The 14993-nt window shown below is 39.9% G+C and overlaps 1 protein-coding gene across 1 annotated transcript in view; it reads right to left on the reverse strand.

Annotated features, from left to right (window-relative positions):
• LOC104494349 (teneurin-2-like) overlaps positions 1-12038 on the reverse strand; it is a gene marked incomplete at its 5' end in the record, with an annotated part of 64197 nt that extends 52159 nt beyond the window's left edge. The window contains 3 exons of the mRNA XM_010137164.1: positions 5007-5192; positions 6624-6824; positions 11844-12038. Of these exons, the coding sequence (XP_010135466.1) occupies positions 5007-5192; positions 6624-6824; positions 11844-12038 (582 nt within the window). The remainder of the gene's footprint in view (positions 1-5006; positions 5193-6623; positions 6825-11843) is intronic.
• Positions 12039-14993: the final 2955 nt, after the last annotated feature.

A 14993-nucleotide genomic window follows, 5' to 3' on the forward strand; every position in this document is an offset into this window, starting at 1 on the left:
GTGTTTTTTATGCCTTGATAGGTTATGAACTGTTACAGATTAATTTTCAGTTAGAAGTGCATTGGAGAAGTCTAACACATCTAGCTCCTTCTAAATTGCTCTTTGTCAGAAACGATGGCTTTCCTCTGCCTCCTCCAACACACTTCCCAGCTCTCCTGAAAATTGCCTCATCTTTGAATCATTACCCTTGTAATTACAAGAACAAAAATCAGTAGTAGAAGAAAAAAATCTTTGACACAAAAAGCATTATCATGGGACAAAAATATCCTGCTGCACCCAAAGATAACACAATGCTGCATTATTAGTGTTTCTATCGATTACTGACTTCACGATAAGGTAAAAATCTAAATCTTTACACTTTCTGTGTGTAATTCCTTCTGGCTGATAAAAAATATAAACATGCTAAAAGCTGGCAAGTTCATGGTCATCCCAAAACACTTGGCAGAAGAAATGCTAGTGAACTTTTTTTTTAGTAAAACCAGAGGTGGAACACTATCCATCTAGTGTTCAGCTGGTGCTTTAAAGGAAGAGGCTTTACCTACTGGATGTAATATGTGCTCGTTTGGATGTTTCAGAGTGGCTCAATATATACATCGACAAACCACTGCTCTGCAAGTCCAGAATACACCGACTCGTCTCCTTGCAGAGATGCAGCCATCAGTTTGTGCTTGGCCTAGCAGGTAGGTTTGGAGTTCAGCTTCTCCAGCTGTCCAAGGGCGTATAGCTCGTTTGTATCGAAAATTAAAAAAAAGGAACAGAAAAGCAAAGTATTGTCTTAATCATAACCTGCAGCAGAGTATCCGCATTATCCGATAGTCTCGAGTACAACCTTTTGCCACTGTCCATCTGAAAGCAGGAGCGCTGAACCTACATCTACTGCAGGAGGCGAGCGGCTAAGAGCAAGGCTTTGGCTGTATGACAGGCAGCCACAACGAAAACCTCCTGCATCGTCCTCCAATGAGAGCTCACCTTACTAGATACATTTGCAGACCTTTAAATTTTACTCGTAAATATTCAGGATTAAATCCAGGTTCTATTAGTCTCACAGCGAGATTTTTACCCATGACTTGACAACAGTCATATTTTATGCTGCAGGGTTATGAATTACAGATGGAATCACACTTTTAAAATAGTTCTTCTGACTATTTCTTAAGATCTCTGTATACATCGCACTCTCCTTAGAACACTATCCTGACAGTTTACATGGAGAACACCCTCCACAACAGCTTACAAACAACACTTCTAAACATCCAAATATTATTTTCAGTGAAAGCAACAGATCCGTTTTATAACAGCACACTTCAACAGCACTCAGAGGAGTCATGGGAAAGCTAAATCCTCCATCTGAAAATTCTGGCATGAAATTGGTCCAAGATTTAGCAACTGCTATAACCTTAGTCGTTTGCCTTGTTATTAGTTTTCCAATATTTTTTTCCTCATCTAGATTACCCTCTATTATTTAGTTATAACTTCCTCCATAATTGCAATCAATGAATAGTAATCACTTAATAAACATATCCTGACAGGTCTATTTTTGCACTGGGAAAAGATTAATTTTCTTTATCATCACTCCAGTAAGCAATTTTTCTCCTCACCTGAAGAAGCAAAGTGAAACGTAGTGCAGTGTCGAGTTCTGCTCTGCTACGTACAGCGCGTGAGCAAGACCAGACACCACTCCTACTTTCATGTTATTTGGATATAGATTTATCAAAACCTGTGTCACTTGGAATTTGCATTCACTCATTTTTACACACAGTTCTATTGCTGCGCATCTGTAAAAGCTGCTTCGCACAAACAGCTTGTTAGCACCGAGCTAATAGCGGTGTTCTGGGAGAGCGCCCGGGAATGCTGAGAGAAACTCCATTCTGGTGAAGTTTTTACACTTCTATTCTCCACACCAAAATGCAAAAGATGTGCACTCTGTCAGCTGTCTGTAAAGGGCTAACTGGATATTAAATGGAATGAAACACCCCGAATGAGCCCTGCAGGTTGCTGCAACGATTTCTTTTTCACTGCCATGTGCATTTAGCACATGCAACTGGGAAAGAAAAACGAATGAAAACGTATTTTGGTTTGTAATAGAAACCTGGGGGTTTTCCTCACACATGACGTTTATTTGTTGTAAGTGGGCTTGGCCTAAAGTCACTGGAATCAAAGCAAGGTTTTCTACTGACTTCAAGAGATTTCAGACTAAATGCAGCAATAAATAGAAATTTAGAGTAAATAAACTCTTCTATGGGATCCACATTTTCTGCGTAAAGCCCGTATGTATGGGGAAGGGAGAGATTCACCCTCTGATCACATGCTGTTCTAACGGCCTGCCTTTGCCTTACAGCAAATAGACTGGGCAGTTTGCTTCTTATTTGTTTATTTTGTTTTGTTTGTTTCTTCTTATTTGTTTGCGTCCAAACAGGACTAAAACAATGGCTTTGGATTAAAACAATAATTTCAAAAGAATTAAAAATCAAGGTTTGAATACCTCAAATTTGCATTTCAGAACATGATCTATTCAGGTGGACACTCCTCAGGGAGGAATTCTGACATTACATGATCTGTCAACCTTTCAGCTGAAAGCAAACCCACAAAGGGAGTACCCTAAATTACCACGAATGCCTGTAAAATTTAAGTACCCTTTATTACTTCTTCACACTAATGTTTAAAACATCTTGAACAACTCATCCTTATTCCCAAGTATTAATTAACGCTAAGGCCAATTTTTTCCAGTGGTAGCTTCTAGCATTTTTTTGTGCAAATGCTGACAAAAATGACTTTTACCATCCTTAACTCTCTCTCTGTTTCAGCCCCACGTAACACGAACCAGTGGGATCATGCTGAGCCGCCCCTCTGACCTGAATTCCCTTCTGACATTGTGCTTCTGTAAATGGCCTCTTAGTGCACACATTTAATATACGCTATATATTTATGTTTGTTTACATTTAATATCTGATATTTGTGCATTTAATACATGATAATGAGAACGGCAAACCTAATTTTTTTGCCCTAGTCTCATCTCTGTCACAGGCAGACCCTCACGAAGTTTCAAGGAAATCTTTCTCATAGGTACCAAATAAAAAAAGCTTATGCCTATTTTAATCACTTTAGCAGTATCACCCTTCCTCTGAAAAGAATAATTGATTAGATACATCAACAATAGGGAAAATAATTATTCATCAATTATAGGGAAAATAACTGTTTTATAGCTCTGAAAATTAGACTAAAAATCTCACTTCAGAGTTGACTAGTTCAGCTGGCAATTTTCAGAATTCTTTTCAGATATCAGTACAAGGCATCTTTTTGTGTGCACAGTAATGAAGACTTTAAATACGCTAATTACCTCTAAACACAGGCATATTACTGAAAGATTATAAAGCAAAACAAATTTTGCACAAAGCAGCAACTTTTAAAATAAGCAATTATTACACACTTTAATGAAAAAATTATATACTAGGCATTTTGTAAAGATCTGGGAGGAAATTAATACAAAACCAAAACGCCTGGATTAATCTAGCAGAGCTATGTTGGTACGATGGAAGTCAGAAAGCAATTGTGAAAAAACACTCTGCTTCTCTGCTGGTCACAAAATGTTCAGTCATAAAAGCTTTGATATAAATCGTATTAGCATGGCGTGGTGGAAGCATGCAGCACCACAACATCAAAGGATAAGTCCCAAAAATATGGATCTATTTTTCTTTTTTTTTTCTCTCCAGTAAGAGTATACTTCTAGTTTCCAACTCGTGTGTATCAGAGATGGTTTGTATATCCAGGGAGAAATCAGAGGGGAATGAAAAAGAAAAACAGCTTGAGGGATGCAAGAATCTCACCAGACTTTTAAGTAAAGAAGTAACAACTCACTTGTAATAGGACTGTCCCATTAGGGTCCCTGATTGCCATGGAAGTCTCAATTGACCTACTCCTTTCCTTTGTTACAGTCACCACTTTAAGACGGTTAAAACAACGTGCCCCTGGGTTTGGACTCGCCAGGTTTCTTTTAAGGTACACCTTGCAGGCCTCTGAAAATTCTCTGCAGAACAGTATACTTGCCGAATCTCACACTGTCTCAGCAGTTGGATACCCTTGTTCCAGGTCACTTTGCTGACTTCTCAGAAGACACGTGATCGTGCAGAATTTCCAATTTTTGATTGCAGCATCAGGAAAATAACAATTTTTCCTTTGTTTTCAGTAACTTTACAAAACAATCCAAATACACTACCTGACTGCTGGTAGACAACTTCATTTAGGAACAATTAATTCCTCTTCAGAATAAATTTTCAAGCATGGTACTGAAGAGGACAGAACATCACTGCTTTGTGTAAGTATAACCTTTTTGAACTTCCCAGGCTGACACATCACAGCTGAGACGCAGTCGTGTTAGTCGCGGCACTCGGCATGGTGCCAGTGCTGTACTGAGCAGCACACTATCAGGAGAGGGTTCCACAGCATCCTGCGCTGCCAGCCAGGCCTCCCGTGCTGGCATTGCAAACACCATGCCCCCGCCACAGCATAACACAACACAACACAGGAGAATGCAAGGGAGCTGGTTCTGCAGCGCCCGGGACGCTTATTGCTCCGCGACTTGACCGCTGCTCTGTGTGGGGATGGTGCTGATGGGTTGCAGATGTGATGTGTAATAGCAGGAGAGCACTGATGCATCAGACCAGGAAATTAAAAAAGATGCCATTCACACAAAGGAATGTTTAGTTAAGTTTGAGAGTCTTGGCTCAGACGATACCGTGATGGACCATTTGTTACATCTTTACTCATTTATGCTCATTTGCTGCAGAATTTGCTATGGGGCTTTTTCTCCACAAATCAGTTTGCTGCTGATTTTAAATTATTCCAAGAGCTCATCTGCATTTCACCCAACACATTTCAAGTCAGAGACGGTATTTTCAAGCACTAGGGTCCTTAAAGGAACAGCCTATTACAATACACGACAGTAACTATGTTTCTACGATTTATGAAAAGAAAGCAATATGTGCCTGTTTCGGTGCCTGTCGTTTGCCTACCAATGGTGCAGTGCTCCCCATTCCAGCCCTCTCTGCATTCACATTTCCCATCTTTACAAGTTCCGTGCTCCGTACAACGGGGGTGACACACACGCTGGTCACACGCCTCTCCTGTCCACCCTTCTTCACAGCGACATGCTCCGCCAATGCACACCCCGTGAGTGCCACAGTCTACAGAGCACACTTCTAGGAGAAGAAAAGAGTAAAGATTAGAGCTTGCTTATGTCCGCGGCAACGGTGCCGACGCTGCAACCTAGTCACGAAGGGACAAGTGAGCACAACAGGTCTGCTTCAGCTTCTGCTGCCCAAAGCTGGCCTGTTCATCATCTGATCAAAACTGACATTTGACTTTTGGTTAAAACCGAAGTAAATTCTATGGCAAAGCTGCGTTACAGAACTCTGCTAACGTACGCTGGACAGACTGCTGCAGAGCTGCACCCTCGAGTCAGACACTAACAACTCTCGGAGGCAGCTCCCTCAGCAGGGGCCAGCAGTGAAGGCGGGGAGCCTGCAGCTCTGTTTTACCCAGATGGGGACCTCTCATGCAGACACGGATGTCCTAAGAATGGAACTCACCTAAAACTCATTCAGCAGAGAACAGTGACAACTCAGGGTCACTTAGGCTCTAGGACTGATGGGTAAAAGGTACTTTCAGGGAAGAAATTTTGGAATCCTCCTACTAACACGGTCAGTTATGCAGTGTTGCACTCCAAAAATTCTTCTACTGCTCTCTGCCAGCTGAAGGTGTAGAAAAGCAGAGGGGTCTTTTCCCTCAGGCACCACCAAAGCAGCTGACAGTGAAACTCATTCATGAATTTTTCTGGCTGCTGATGCATGAAGCAGAAAAAACACTTCTTGATATTCATTTCACTGGTTGGGTATTCTAAGTCATTAATCTTAAGAAATAACTGAGTAAGTGTGAAAACTGTAAATATTATTTTGAGAGACCTATATTTTATAGCCTACAGCTCTATGCGTTTATAACACAAATGCAAATTTCCCAGTGTTCTTCCCCACAAATACAACATTTGCTGTCCTGTCAAAACTGTTTTTTTCTCTTTAGCTACTTCTGTTAGAATAATCAAGTGTGCCTGCTTCTCAGTGTCTCTCGGTCTAAAAGGATTTCTTAAAATATTCCACGTACAAGTGAAAAAGGGAAAAATACCCTTTATTTTAAAGGGAATTTTTCTGTTTTGTGATGTTTTTCATAAACGAGCAGCACTTTGATGCTTAGTAAAGCAAACCCTAAAAACATAATTACAGAGCTTTTCCATTCCTCAAATGTTATAAACATATTTATAAGTTACGGAAGTTTCCATTTACAGTTAGTAAACAGATGTGAGGCCCTTGAGTAACTTTTTCAGCCCAAATGGGGGTCAGTATTAGAATGAAATACGAACTCCTAACCTGCACCTCCTTCGCCCTCCAGCTGACAAATTAAGAATGTCACAAAAAGTAGTTTCTAAGATACACGCACACTTCTCAACACAACTGAACAGGACCAAACATGTTCCAAAGACAATTTTCTGAATGTTTTCATTTCAAACTCTCCACAGTATTAACACTTTAACAAAATAGGATCGTTACTGCAAAATCAGGAAAAAATACTGTTCTTACCAACGGAGCAGTCAGGACCCATCCAGTTGGGATCACAGCTGCAGAGACCTGTGTCAGACAGGTAGGTACCATGCCCACTGCACTGGTCTGGACACTGGGCTCTGGGCAGCTCACAGTTTATTCCACCCCAGCCTGGGCTGCAGAGACACTCTCCATTCACACAGACTCCATGGTTGGAGCACGTTGGATCTAAGCAATCAACTACAGGACACAAAAACCATGTAGAGAAAGGTCAGTTGACACACTATGAGGTTTGAAAAACATGTAGATGCAAGCTCCGAAACACTTCTACCGCTGTGACATGTCAAGCACATCGATGTAGTTCCTCGAGGCATATTAACGCCTGGTCTGAGAATGGGAAAGCGCAAAGTAATTTCTGTTTTACGTCAGCTCCAAATAAAACAGGGTGTGACTGAACAATGACAGCTTACTGCAGGAACTCTGCAGCGGAGAAAAACAAAACTTTAAAGTAACACTTAAATACAGAAGAGTTCCACCCATAAGCCTTCACCTGGGGCCATTTCTTCTGAAATACACTGCAGTGCCAATGACTCATGTACTATATTTAAATTACAAAATAAAGCCCAACATTACTTAATTGCACTTTAAAATGATCTTTTTCTTGGGGGTATCTTCATTGGTACTGCTATTATCTCTACTGAAATGCTAGAGCATTGTGAGAACAACATTACGATGTCCAACGTCCGCTTCAAGTTCCTAGAAGTCAAAATACCAGTGGCCTTCAGCTTCATTTAGACTCAGAATTACTCAGGCACTTCTGAACATCTGACTCATGGTCCATTAGGAGCTGAGCTGTGAAACTGGAGTCCTAGTTACTCCAACCCATATTGTAACCAGCAGGTAATTCTTCTCACAGGAACAAAGAAAAACAGACCCTTATACGGATTTCGTCTTTTTTCAATCCCAAAACAACAGAATAAGAGAGTGTAAATAGTGACGATGGAAACTCACCCAATGAAATTTCATTTGCTATTTCAATCCTGATAAATAAAGGAATGTTATGAGACGTCTTTCAAATAAACTCTATCAGTAACATTCTGGTTTTCCAAATTTTTATCTTTTATCATGAATTTGTATAAGAATACTATGCTCTACCACAAATATCAACGTAGAAGCTTTATCAACTGCCTTTTGCTGTGAAATTGAGGGCCAAGGTCAAATTCATGTCCTAAAGAAAATGAATTCATCTCATGACTGGTATATATTAGCTCACCACAGAAGGACCAAGGATGATTGGCATTCTCTCCTGCAGCTCCAGGAAGATCTGAGTTTATAATGAAAGTGATTTATCTCTCATCTTTTCCGAATTGATCCTTCTAAATTAAGGCAGAGACATTTTCACTCTACCTTATGTGAACAATACTTGATCTTTCAAATCTCAACTTTTCTATAAACACAGTCTTGCCAAATTATTTTATGTAGTCGCAGAACATTTAAAGTAACTATATAGATTAGATACAACACAGACGATGGAGGCAGGCACATTTAGAGATGCAATAACATGAGTTATCAGAATAGTTTTGATTTTAATTCAGATTACAATCGTACAGGAGCAAATTACTATAAAATTTCTTATAAGATTTTCATTTTAATGACAATGGCTATAGGTGTTTTTCTTTTTTTTTTTTTTTAATTTAATACTTAGTTAACTGGACATGAAAACATTATAATGCCATTTTGTATGTATAGGTAAACTGGGGCTGTTTTGTGGTTCAGCTCAGCTCAACTAAGATTTCACAAATTCATTAAGTGTTTTCAAATTATCCAGAATGTTTGTCCTGTACCATTTTATCTTCTTGGTGCTTAATAAAATTAGGAACTGCCCAATGTTTAGAAAATGTCTTAAACGCTATTTCTGTTGAACCCGATAAAAACAGAGCTGTGCTAAAACAATCTGATTGAATAAAGAGTTAAAGAACGTGAAGGTTTAGATTACTTTTTCCCCCTAAATTTAATCTGTTCTATTTTTTTTAGATGATGCTGTTTTACTGCAAAATTTAAAGGGGTAATATGTGCATAACATCGTATGTGGCAGGAGAGCTAACTTCAGGAGGTATCACTGATGAGTCCTAATGTACTCTCCACGTCAGAAAGGTATCACGTTCCTTCTCAAGAGGAAGTACTAATGAGAGCGATGTGGAGCCCATGAAAACCACCACCTTCTGCTACATAAATTAACAGTCTCTCCTCTATCCTGAATTACAGCGTTCATGCAGCTGAGATATTCCCACCGAGTGAGCCTATCTATACCCTAAGCCTCCAGTCTCCCTTGTTTGACAGAATAAGAGACCAGCCACCTTTCTCCTTCGTTCTAGACATATACTTTATAGCTGTTTTGTTCTATCATATGGGGAATAGCTTTCAAGAGTCAAACCAAAGACAGTTTTTACTTCGAACTCATGTTTTGTTCTATTGAGCCAGATCCTCAGCCGCTAAAATGATCATAACACGATAACCTGCCACAGAACTGCACTGACTTACACTGCAAAGGCCGCGGCCAGAGTCTTTAGAAGGGTTTACAATGGTGTTTAATCAGGACTTATAAATGGAGCTTCTCTGGTGTTTAAACAAAGGAGAATGCGCCTTAGCAAGCAAGTTCCTTAGACTTAGAACTCACATCCCCTTGGCAGCTCAGATTATTAGACCTCATTTAGTATTGGGCCCTCTGTAGATTTGACAAAAAGGGTACTGAAAGCAATTTATATCCCTAAGGACGAAAAAGGAGGTCAAGGAGTTTTCTGAACAATATGTATCATAAAGCCCCCAAAGAGCCATGAATTACACTGACAAAGTTAGATGTCATTGAAAAATGACTCGACCATGAAACTGTCATGAAAACCACCCTTAACTTAACCTAATTTGGCAATTTCATTTGTCTCCCCCCAAACCAGAGTGAATGAAACCTGACAAATATGCCACTTCATCTTGTGTGCAAATTTGTTAATAGAACAACAGTGTTTATGCTGCAAAAATTGTGCATCACAAATATTGATTTTGGTGCCACTTTCATTTCAGGCAAATTGTTTGAACAATATGACCATGATGAATATCAGAAATAAAAAGCTAACGGGAAGAAAAAAATGCTGACCCACTTGTTCTAATTCAATATCCTAGTTGGAAAAAGGCGAATGAATCAACATTTGCAATTCCTTTTGGAAGCTCAAATCAATAGAGACGACTTCATATATTATATACAAATTCAGATATATTTAGCTGTATCATTCTGCCATTAGAATGGTGGAATTTTAATTCATGCAAAAACTTTAAATAAGATCAGATGATCACCTGCTACTGGAGAGACACCACTTCGTATTATACCCTTTTCCCCACAGCTCTTGAATTAACGTGAGAAATATGTATAGAGGAAATGGAAGTTTAGAGTAGAAATGTAATGGCGGTTTATTTATTTGTAATTTAATTTATTGACTTGTTTATTGCCCAATGATGTATGCAAAAGGTTATTTTAACCTTTCTTGTTGTGTTATTGGCCCCTTCCAAGTTTGCAGTAATACCTCCTGCCTTTGTAATCCATTTATCATTTTAAGAAAAACCATCCTTTAAAGCACAGAGTTTATTAAATAAGGTATAGCCTTTCACCTCACATAGTAATTCACCTCTCCAAAAGTTTCCTTGACTGACAATGCTTTGCAGCATTTATCAGCCCTGAATGGCGTTAACATTAACGCCTTTGCAAAAAGATATGCACTACTTTGTTCTGTAAACTCCTCTGGAGATGGCGATACGTTTGTTTCACCCTCAGACATTCACCTTAGGATAAGCTCAATTAAGCACTACAAAAGCCTACTTCTCTTACAGGAGTGCTAGGGGATTCAAGATGTCTAACCCAGATATACCACAGCCATTCTGACCTACTGAAAGCAGAGAGAGAATTCCATGCGAGCAGCTGGAAATTACAATCAAGATGAGGGAGGAACTTCTCACAATCTAGTACTTGCAGAATCAAACAAAAGAAAGGTCATGTTAGGCCATCCAGCAGAGTCTCTCCAATAATATAAGCATACATATGACAACACAAAACATGACGAGGTTTGTATAATTAGAGTAAGCAAACAATTGCAGTCAGTACCAGAAAGACACCTTCTGCATTCCCAGGGAACAGACTGGATCTTGTAGACCATGCGTTGATTTTGATGGGAATGGTAGCTATAGCAAGGCATTTCAGATAATTGTTTTACTATTTCCTGTAATTATACACTCAGGATGAACCGAGAGCTATCAATTCTAGCAGACAAAAAAGGTATTTCGGAGTGTTCTGGATATAGCTTAAAACATAATCTACTAAGGACAACGGAGAAAAAGTCTGTAGTCTTAAACCCATGCAGCTCCAAACCACTTCAGTCCTCAAACTACTCCTCCTTTTTGAGGATTAATAACCTCTGGAATGTCATCTTAAAGCACCTTCAGCTATTACTGCTCTGAGGACGTGCCAAGGTATGCTGAACTGTCTAGTTAGCAGTCACCTGGGGAGTTGAATTCCCTTTTAAAACCATACTAATGCATTGCAAGAAGAAAAGCCGCCCAATTTATGTTGTGCATTCTAACAGAAAACAATGTGATAAACCCAATATTGAGCTTAATCTACAAACACATTTTGCATGGGTTGTTTTGTTAAATTTGCTCGTTCTACATACACAAGGAATTAGACACTTTCAACATGAAGGACTTCTCTGCATTTAAAGGACAGTTCTCGTTCGTGTGCACTAGCCACCCTTCTTGCATCCCACATGGCTGCAGCTGTAGGTTACATAAAGTCTGTAGGTAACCAAGATACCCAAGTCTTTCAAATTTGTTTCATCAGCTTCTGTCTTAATAGTGACTGATGTGTGGAGTTGCAGCTACATAATTTTGTCTACAGCTGCTCTGTCTTCCTCTGCATTTCACATCTAAATTGTTCAATGAATATAATCCATAAGAAAAGATTTATCTTCAGCCTTCAATAAAGGAATTACTCAGGAATATCACTTATGGCAGGCATTGTTAATACTGCAAAACAATGTATACAGAGGCCAGAAATGTTGTCTGAACTTTGATGGATCAGTAAATTGTGATGGACTACATTTTTACCCCTCTTTTACAATAAGATGCTACCGTAGTATTACATTTAGATTTTTATTGTTCTTTTTTTCTACCCATTAAATAACTCCAAAACCCAGAGAACTCAGAACGACAACATCCTACCTTCTTCACAGTTTTCTCCTTTAAAGCCAACAGAACAGACACAGTTCCCTTCGATGCAGGAACCGTGACCTCCACACGAGGGATCAATACACTGGCTGATGGGTACATCACATTCTGGACCTTTCCAGCCACTGTAGCATAAGCAGGTGCCTTTAGAGTACTGACCATTGCCACTGCACAGAACTGGGCAGGCAGCTGGAAAACGGAACGGAAGAAAAACAGCACACAGGGTCATACATGTATTCATGTAAAAGTGCACTAAAGTCCACTACCAAACAGTTATACTTGTATCCAAATATGTTAATTAACTGGGGGGAAAAAATCTAAGACAATTTGTAGTAGTTCAGTTCTTTTCTCAAAGAAATAATAAAATCTCTCTTTAACAAATCACACCTGTGTTAGGCATTCTGAGACTATGACTGCTCTTTACCGACTACTGATGTTTGGGATCACTGATAATGAGGTAATGTGAACAGATTTGAGTCTGACAATACTCTGCCTTGTTCCACCAGGTAAATCCAGTCTCCACAGAGCGCGGAACACAAAACATTCAGTCCACAGCACATTTCATTATATAGCATCTTTCTTCTTCTGTAACACTTTTCAAATGCCCCCAAAATTTTTTAGACCCTTTGACTTGGTTTTTTCAGTGTAAGAATTCTGAACACAGGAATAACGCAAGCTTTTATTTGCAACAAATGTACCTTGCCACCAACACACCTTCTGGACCTTGTCCTCCCAAATGCCAGAGTGGCTGCTGTTACCCACTGTGTATCAGCAAGAAAGCACCATTAACCCTCATCCCTCTCTCTTGTATTATTAAGGGAGTAAGATACAGTCTCAGCAAATATTCATTTATGCAAATGAAGAAAGCCTGTGAATTGTAAAGTTAGTCGGAAGGTCTTGGATGCCAGGAACCAGATGTTGTACGTATGCAGAGCAATGGAAAGAAACAAGTGGTTTATTAAAAGCCAGTAGCACACAAACTGTGGCATAATCACACTCCTGTATGCCCCCGTCTCCCACGTAACGTGAACTTACAAGTCTGCCAAAGACTGAACGTGTGGTCACCAGCCAATGGAACGGGAAAAGTAACAGTGGAATAACAGAAAATGGGAGTAATGAAGCGAATCTTTGAGAGGAGATACACTTCTGTGCTCTTCCTTGATGCTGTCTGATAAAGACAGAAAAGTATTTCCCTGTCTTTTCAGCCTTCAAAGTAATTATAAACTAACAGCTAGTTTTACAGTGCCAAAAATATACTCAAAAGCTGCTATCAATCCTTAAAAGGGCCTAATGTCTTCTTGCTTCTATTATCCCTTTAACCTGAATGATCAAGAAGAACCCACGTAACTGATTTTCTACAAAGAAACGTGGAATTGTCCAGTTACTCAACTTCTCCACTGTTCAGTCCTGTAACCCTTATTAATTTAGCTGTGCCATTGATCTGCTGAAAAAAACACACTTCAGCAGAGATATTTTTCCAAGAATGTTCTTACTTGAAATGGGAAAACAGTGATCAGAAAACAGTATATTCACATTTGTAACCTGAGATATTCGCTAAAATTCAGAGTGCTGAAAATTATGTCAATTAAGACTACAGGTTGATGGGCCATACGTCACATGTTTAATCTTTTTAATCCTTTTTTAATCCTGTTTTTTCTACAGTAATATAATGACAAAACCAGTATGCTCAATCTTTTGGGGTTTTTTTTGCTACCCCTCCTCTCGGCTAAAGAGCACCCACAGTAGTTTTTCAGAGTTCCCTTACTCTGCTATGGTGCTTCAGGAATTAAAGTAAAGCTGAAAGCCATGCCACAGCTTTTCATTCCTTTCTTCATGCTTCTACCAGGTCAGAGGTCTTGCTATGGTTCATAAATCGATTCAGTCCTTGTGAAGCTTATATGTAAGTTGAACAGTAATCTACCGTTAGTGGTCTGCTGCTGCAGTAAGCATTGCCAAGATGCCAGTGACACCAGAAGCGACTTTGCATAAATTAGTGGATCTGTCATTTAACCACAGAGCTGAAATGAACACAGCTGAGATTAAGAAACTTGCAACCTAAAGTCACTCAGTTTAATCCTCTGCTGGGGTTATTCTACAAACTACGTAACAGGAATACTACTTTGAGAAAAAGAAAAAAAGACAAGAGATTGTTCTCAGATTTTGGCATTTCCAAGACTGCCATGTCACTAAGATTGCAGAAGAAACACGTAAGCAAGATGCAGTATAAGAAGGTGGCATGTCCCTGTTCGTTACCGTTTCTGCTGTGGGTTTATAGGCTGTCTGAGGTGGGGAACAGAGGGAGAATCAAGCTGCTCTTCCACAGAAAACAGAAGCAGGCAGTCTAAAGAGAGGTCTGCTACATTTATTTGCTAGACCAGCTTGCTGCAGGGCAAGACCCAGAACAGTTTGCTCTCCTTTTACATGTCCGCGGCTTCAACCAATGTGCAAACAACTCAAGAGTCATCTGGAGTTCTTGTTATCCAGGGCTGCTTATTTTCTCTTCGTCAAGTGGATGGCCCCTATTCCAGGACAGAACTGACTGTCCAAAGCTGTTGAAGGAGTGTGAAAGAAGAGGTTGGTTTATATCATGGAACAATCAAGTCTCGCTCCTTTCGGTGGACATATAGGCTGCGTAGTCAACTGTGTATCGCGCACCAGCACCATCGAGAAGTGGACAGATGTCTTCAGGAGAAGTTATGGCAACACCCAAGTCAGTTAAGCACAAGGGTCTATCTCCTGAGTGAAGTTTGAATAAGCATGTATTAACCCTAAACGTGGGTTTGGTGATGTGCCCTTTACCAGTATTAGAACGAAACTGGAAGTTCTTAACACGGGTCTGAGCTGAACAACACCACAGCCCTTTGTGTCCTGTAGGCTGAGCACATTTAAGAGCCTGAACTGAGCAGGAAAGACCAGTCAAACATCCCTCTAACAGTCTTCTCTCTTTGGACAGGTATTTTGGAGTAATGTTAATATTGGAACGTTAACAGACAAGGGCCTGTGACACATGGACTAGGAGGGGACTGGTAGGGGATACTGCCCGAATGGCCTGCCACCAAAAGCCTCCATTTTGTCCAGCGACACTTAACACACAGGTGTCCCTGCGTCCGCGCTCCTTCCACCCACCCGTATGGTATTCACACG

This window comes from Buceros rhinoceros, unplaced genomic scaffold (genome assembly GCF_000710305.1).
Source record: "Buceros rhinoceros silvestris isolate BGI_N320 unplaced genomic scaffold, ASM71030v1 scaffold13815, whole genome shotgun sequence".
Lineage (NCBI taxonomy): Eukaryota > Metazoa > Chordata > Aves > Bucerotiformes > Bucerotidae > Buceros > Buceros rhinoceros.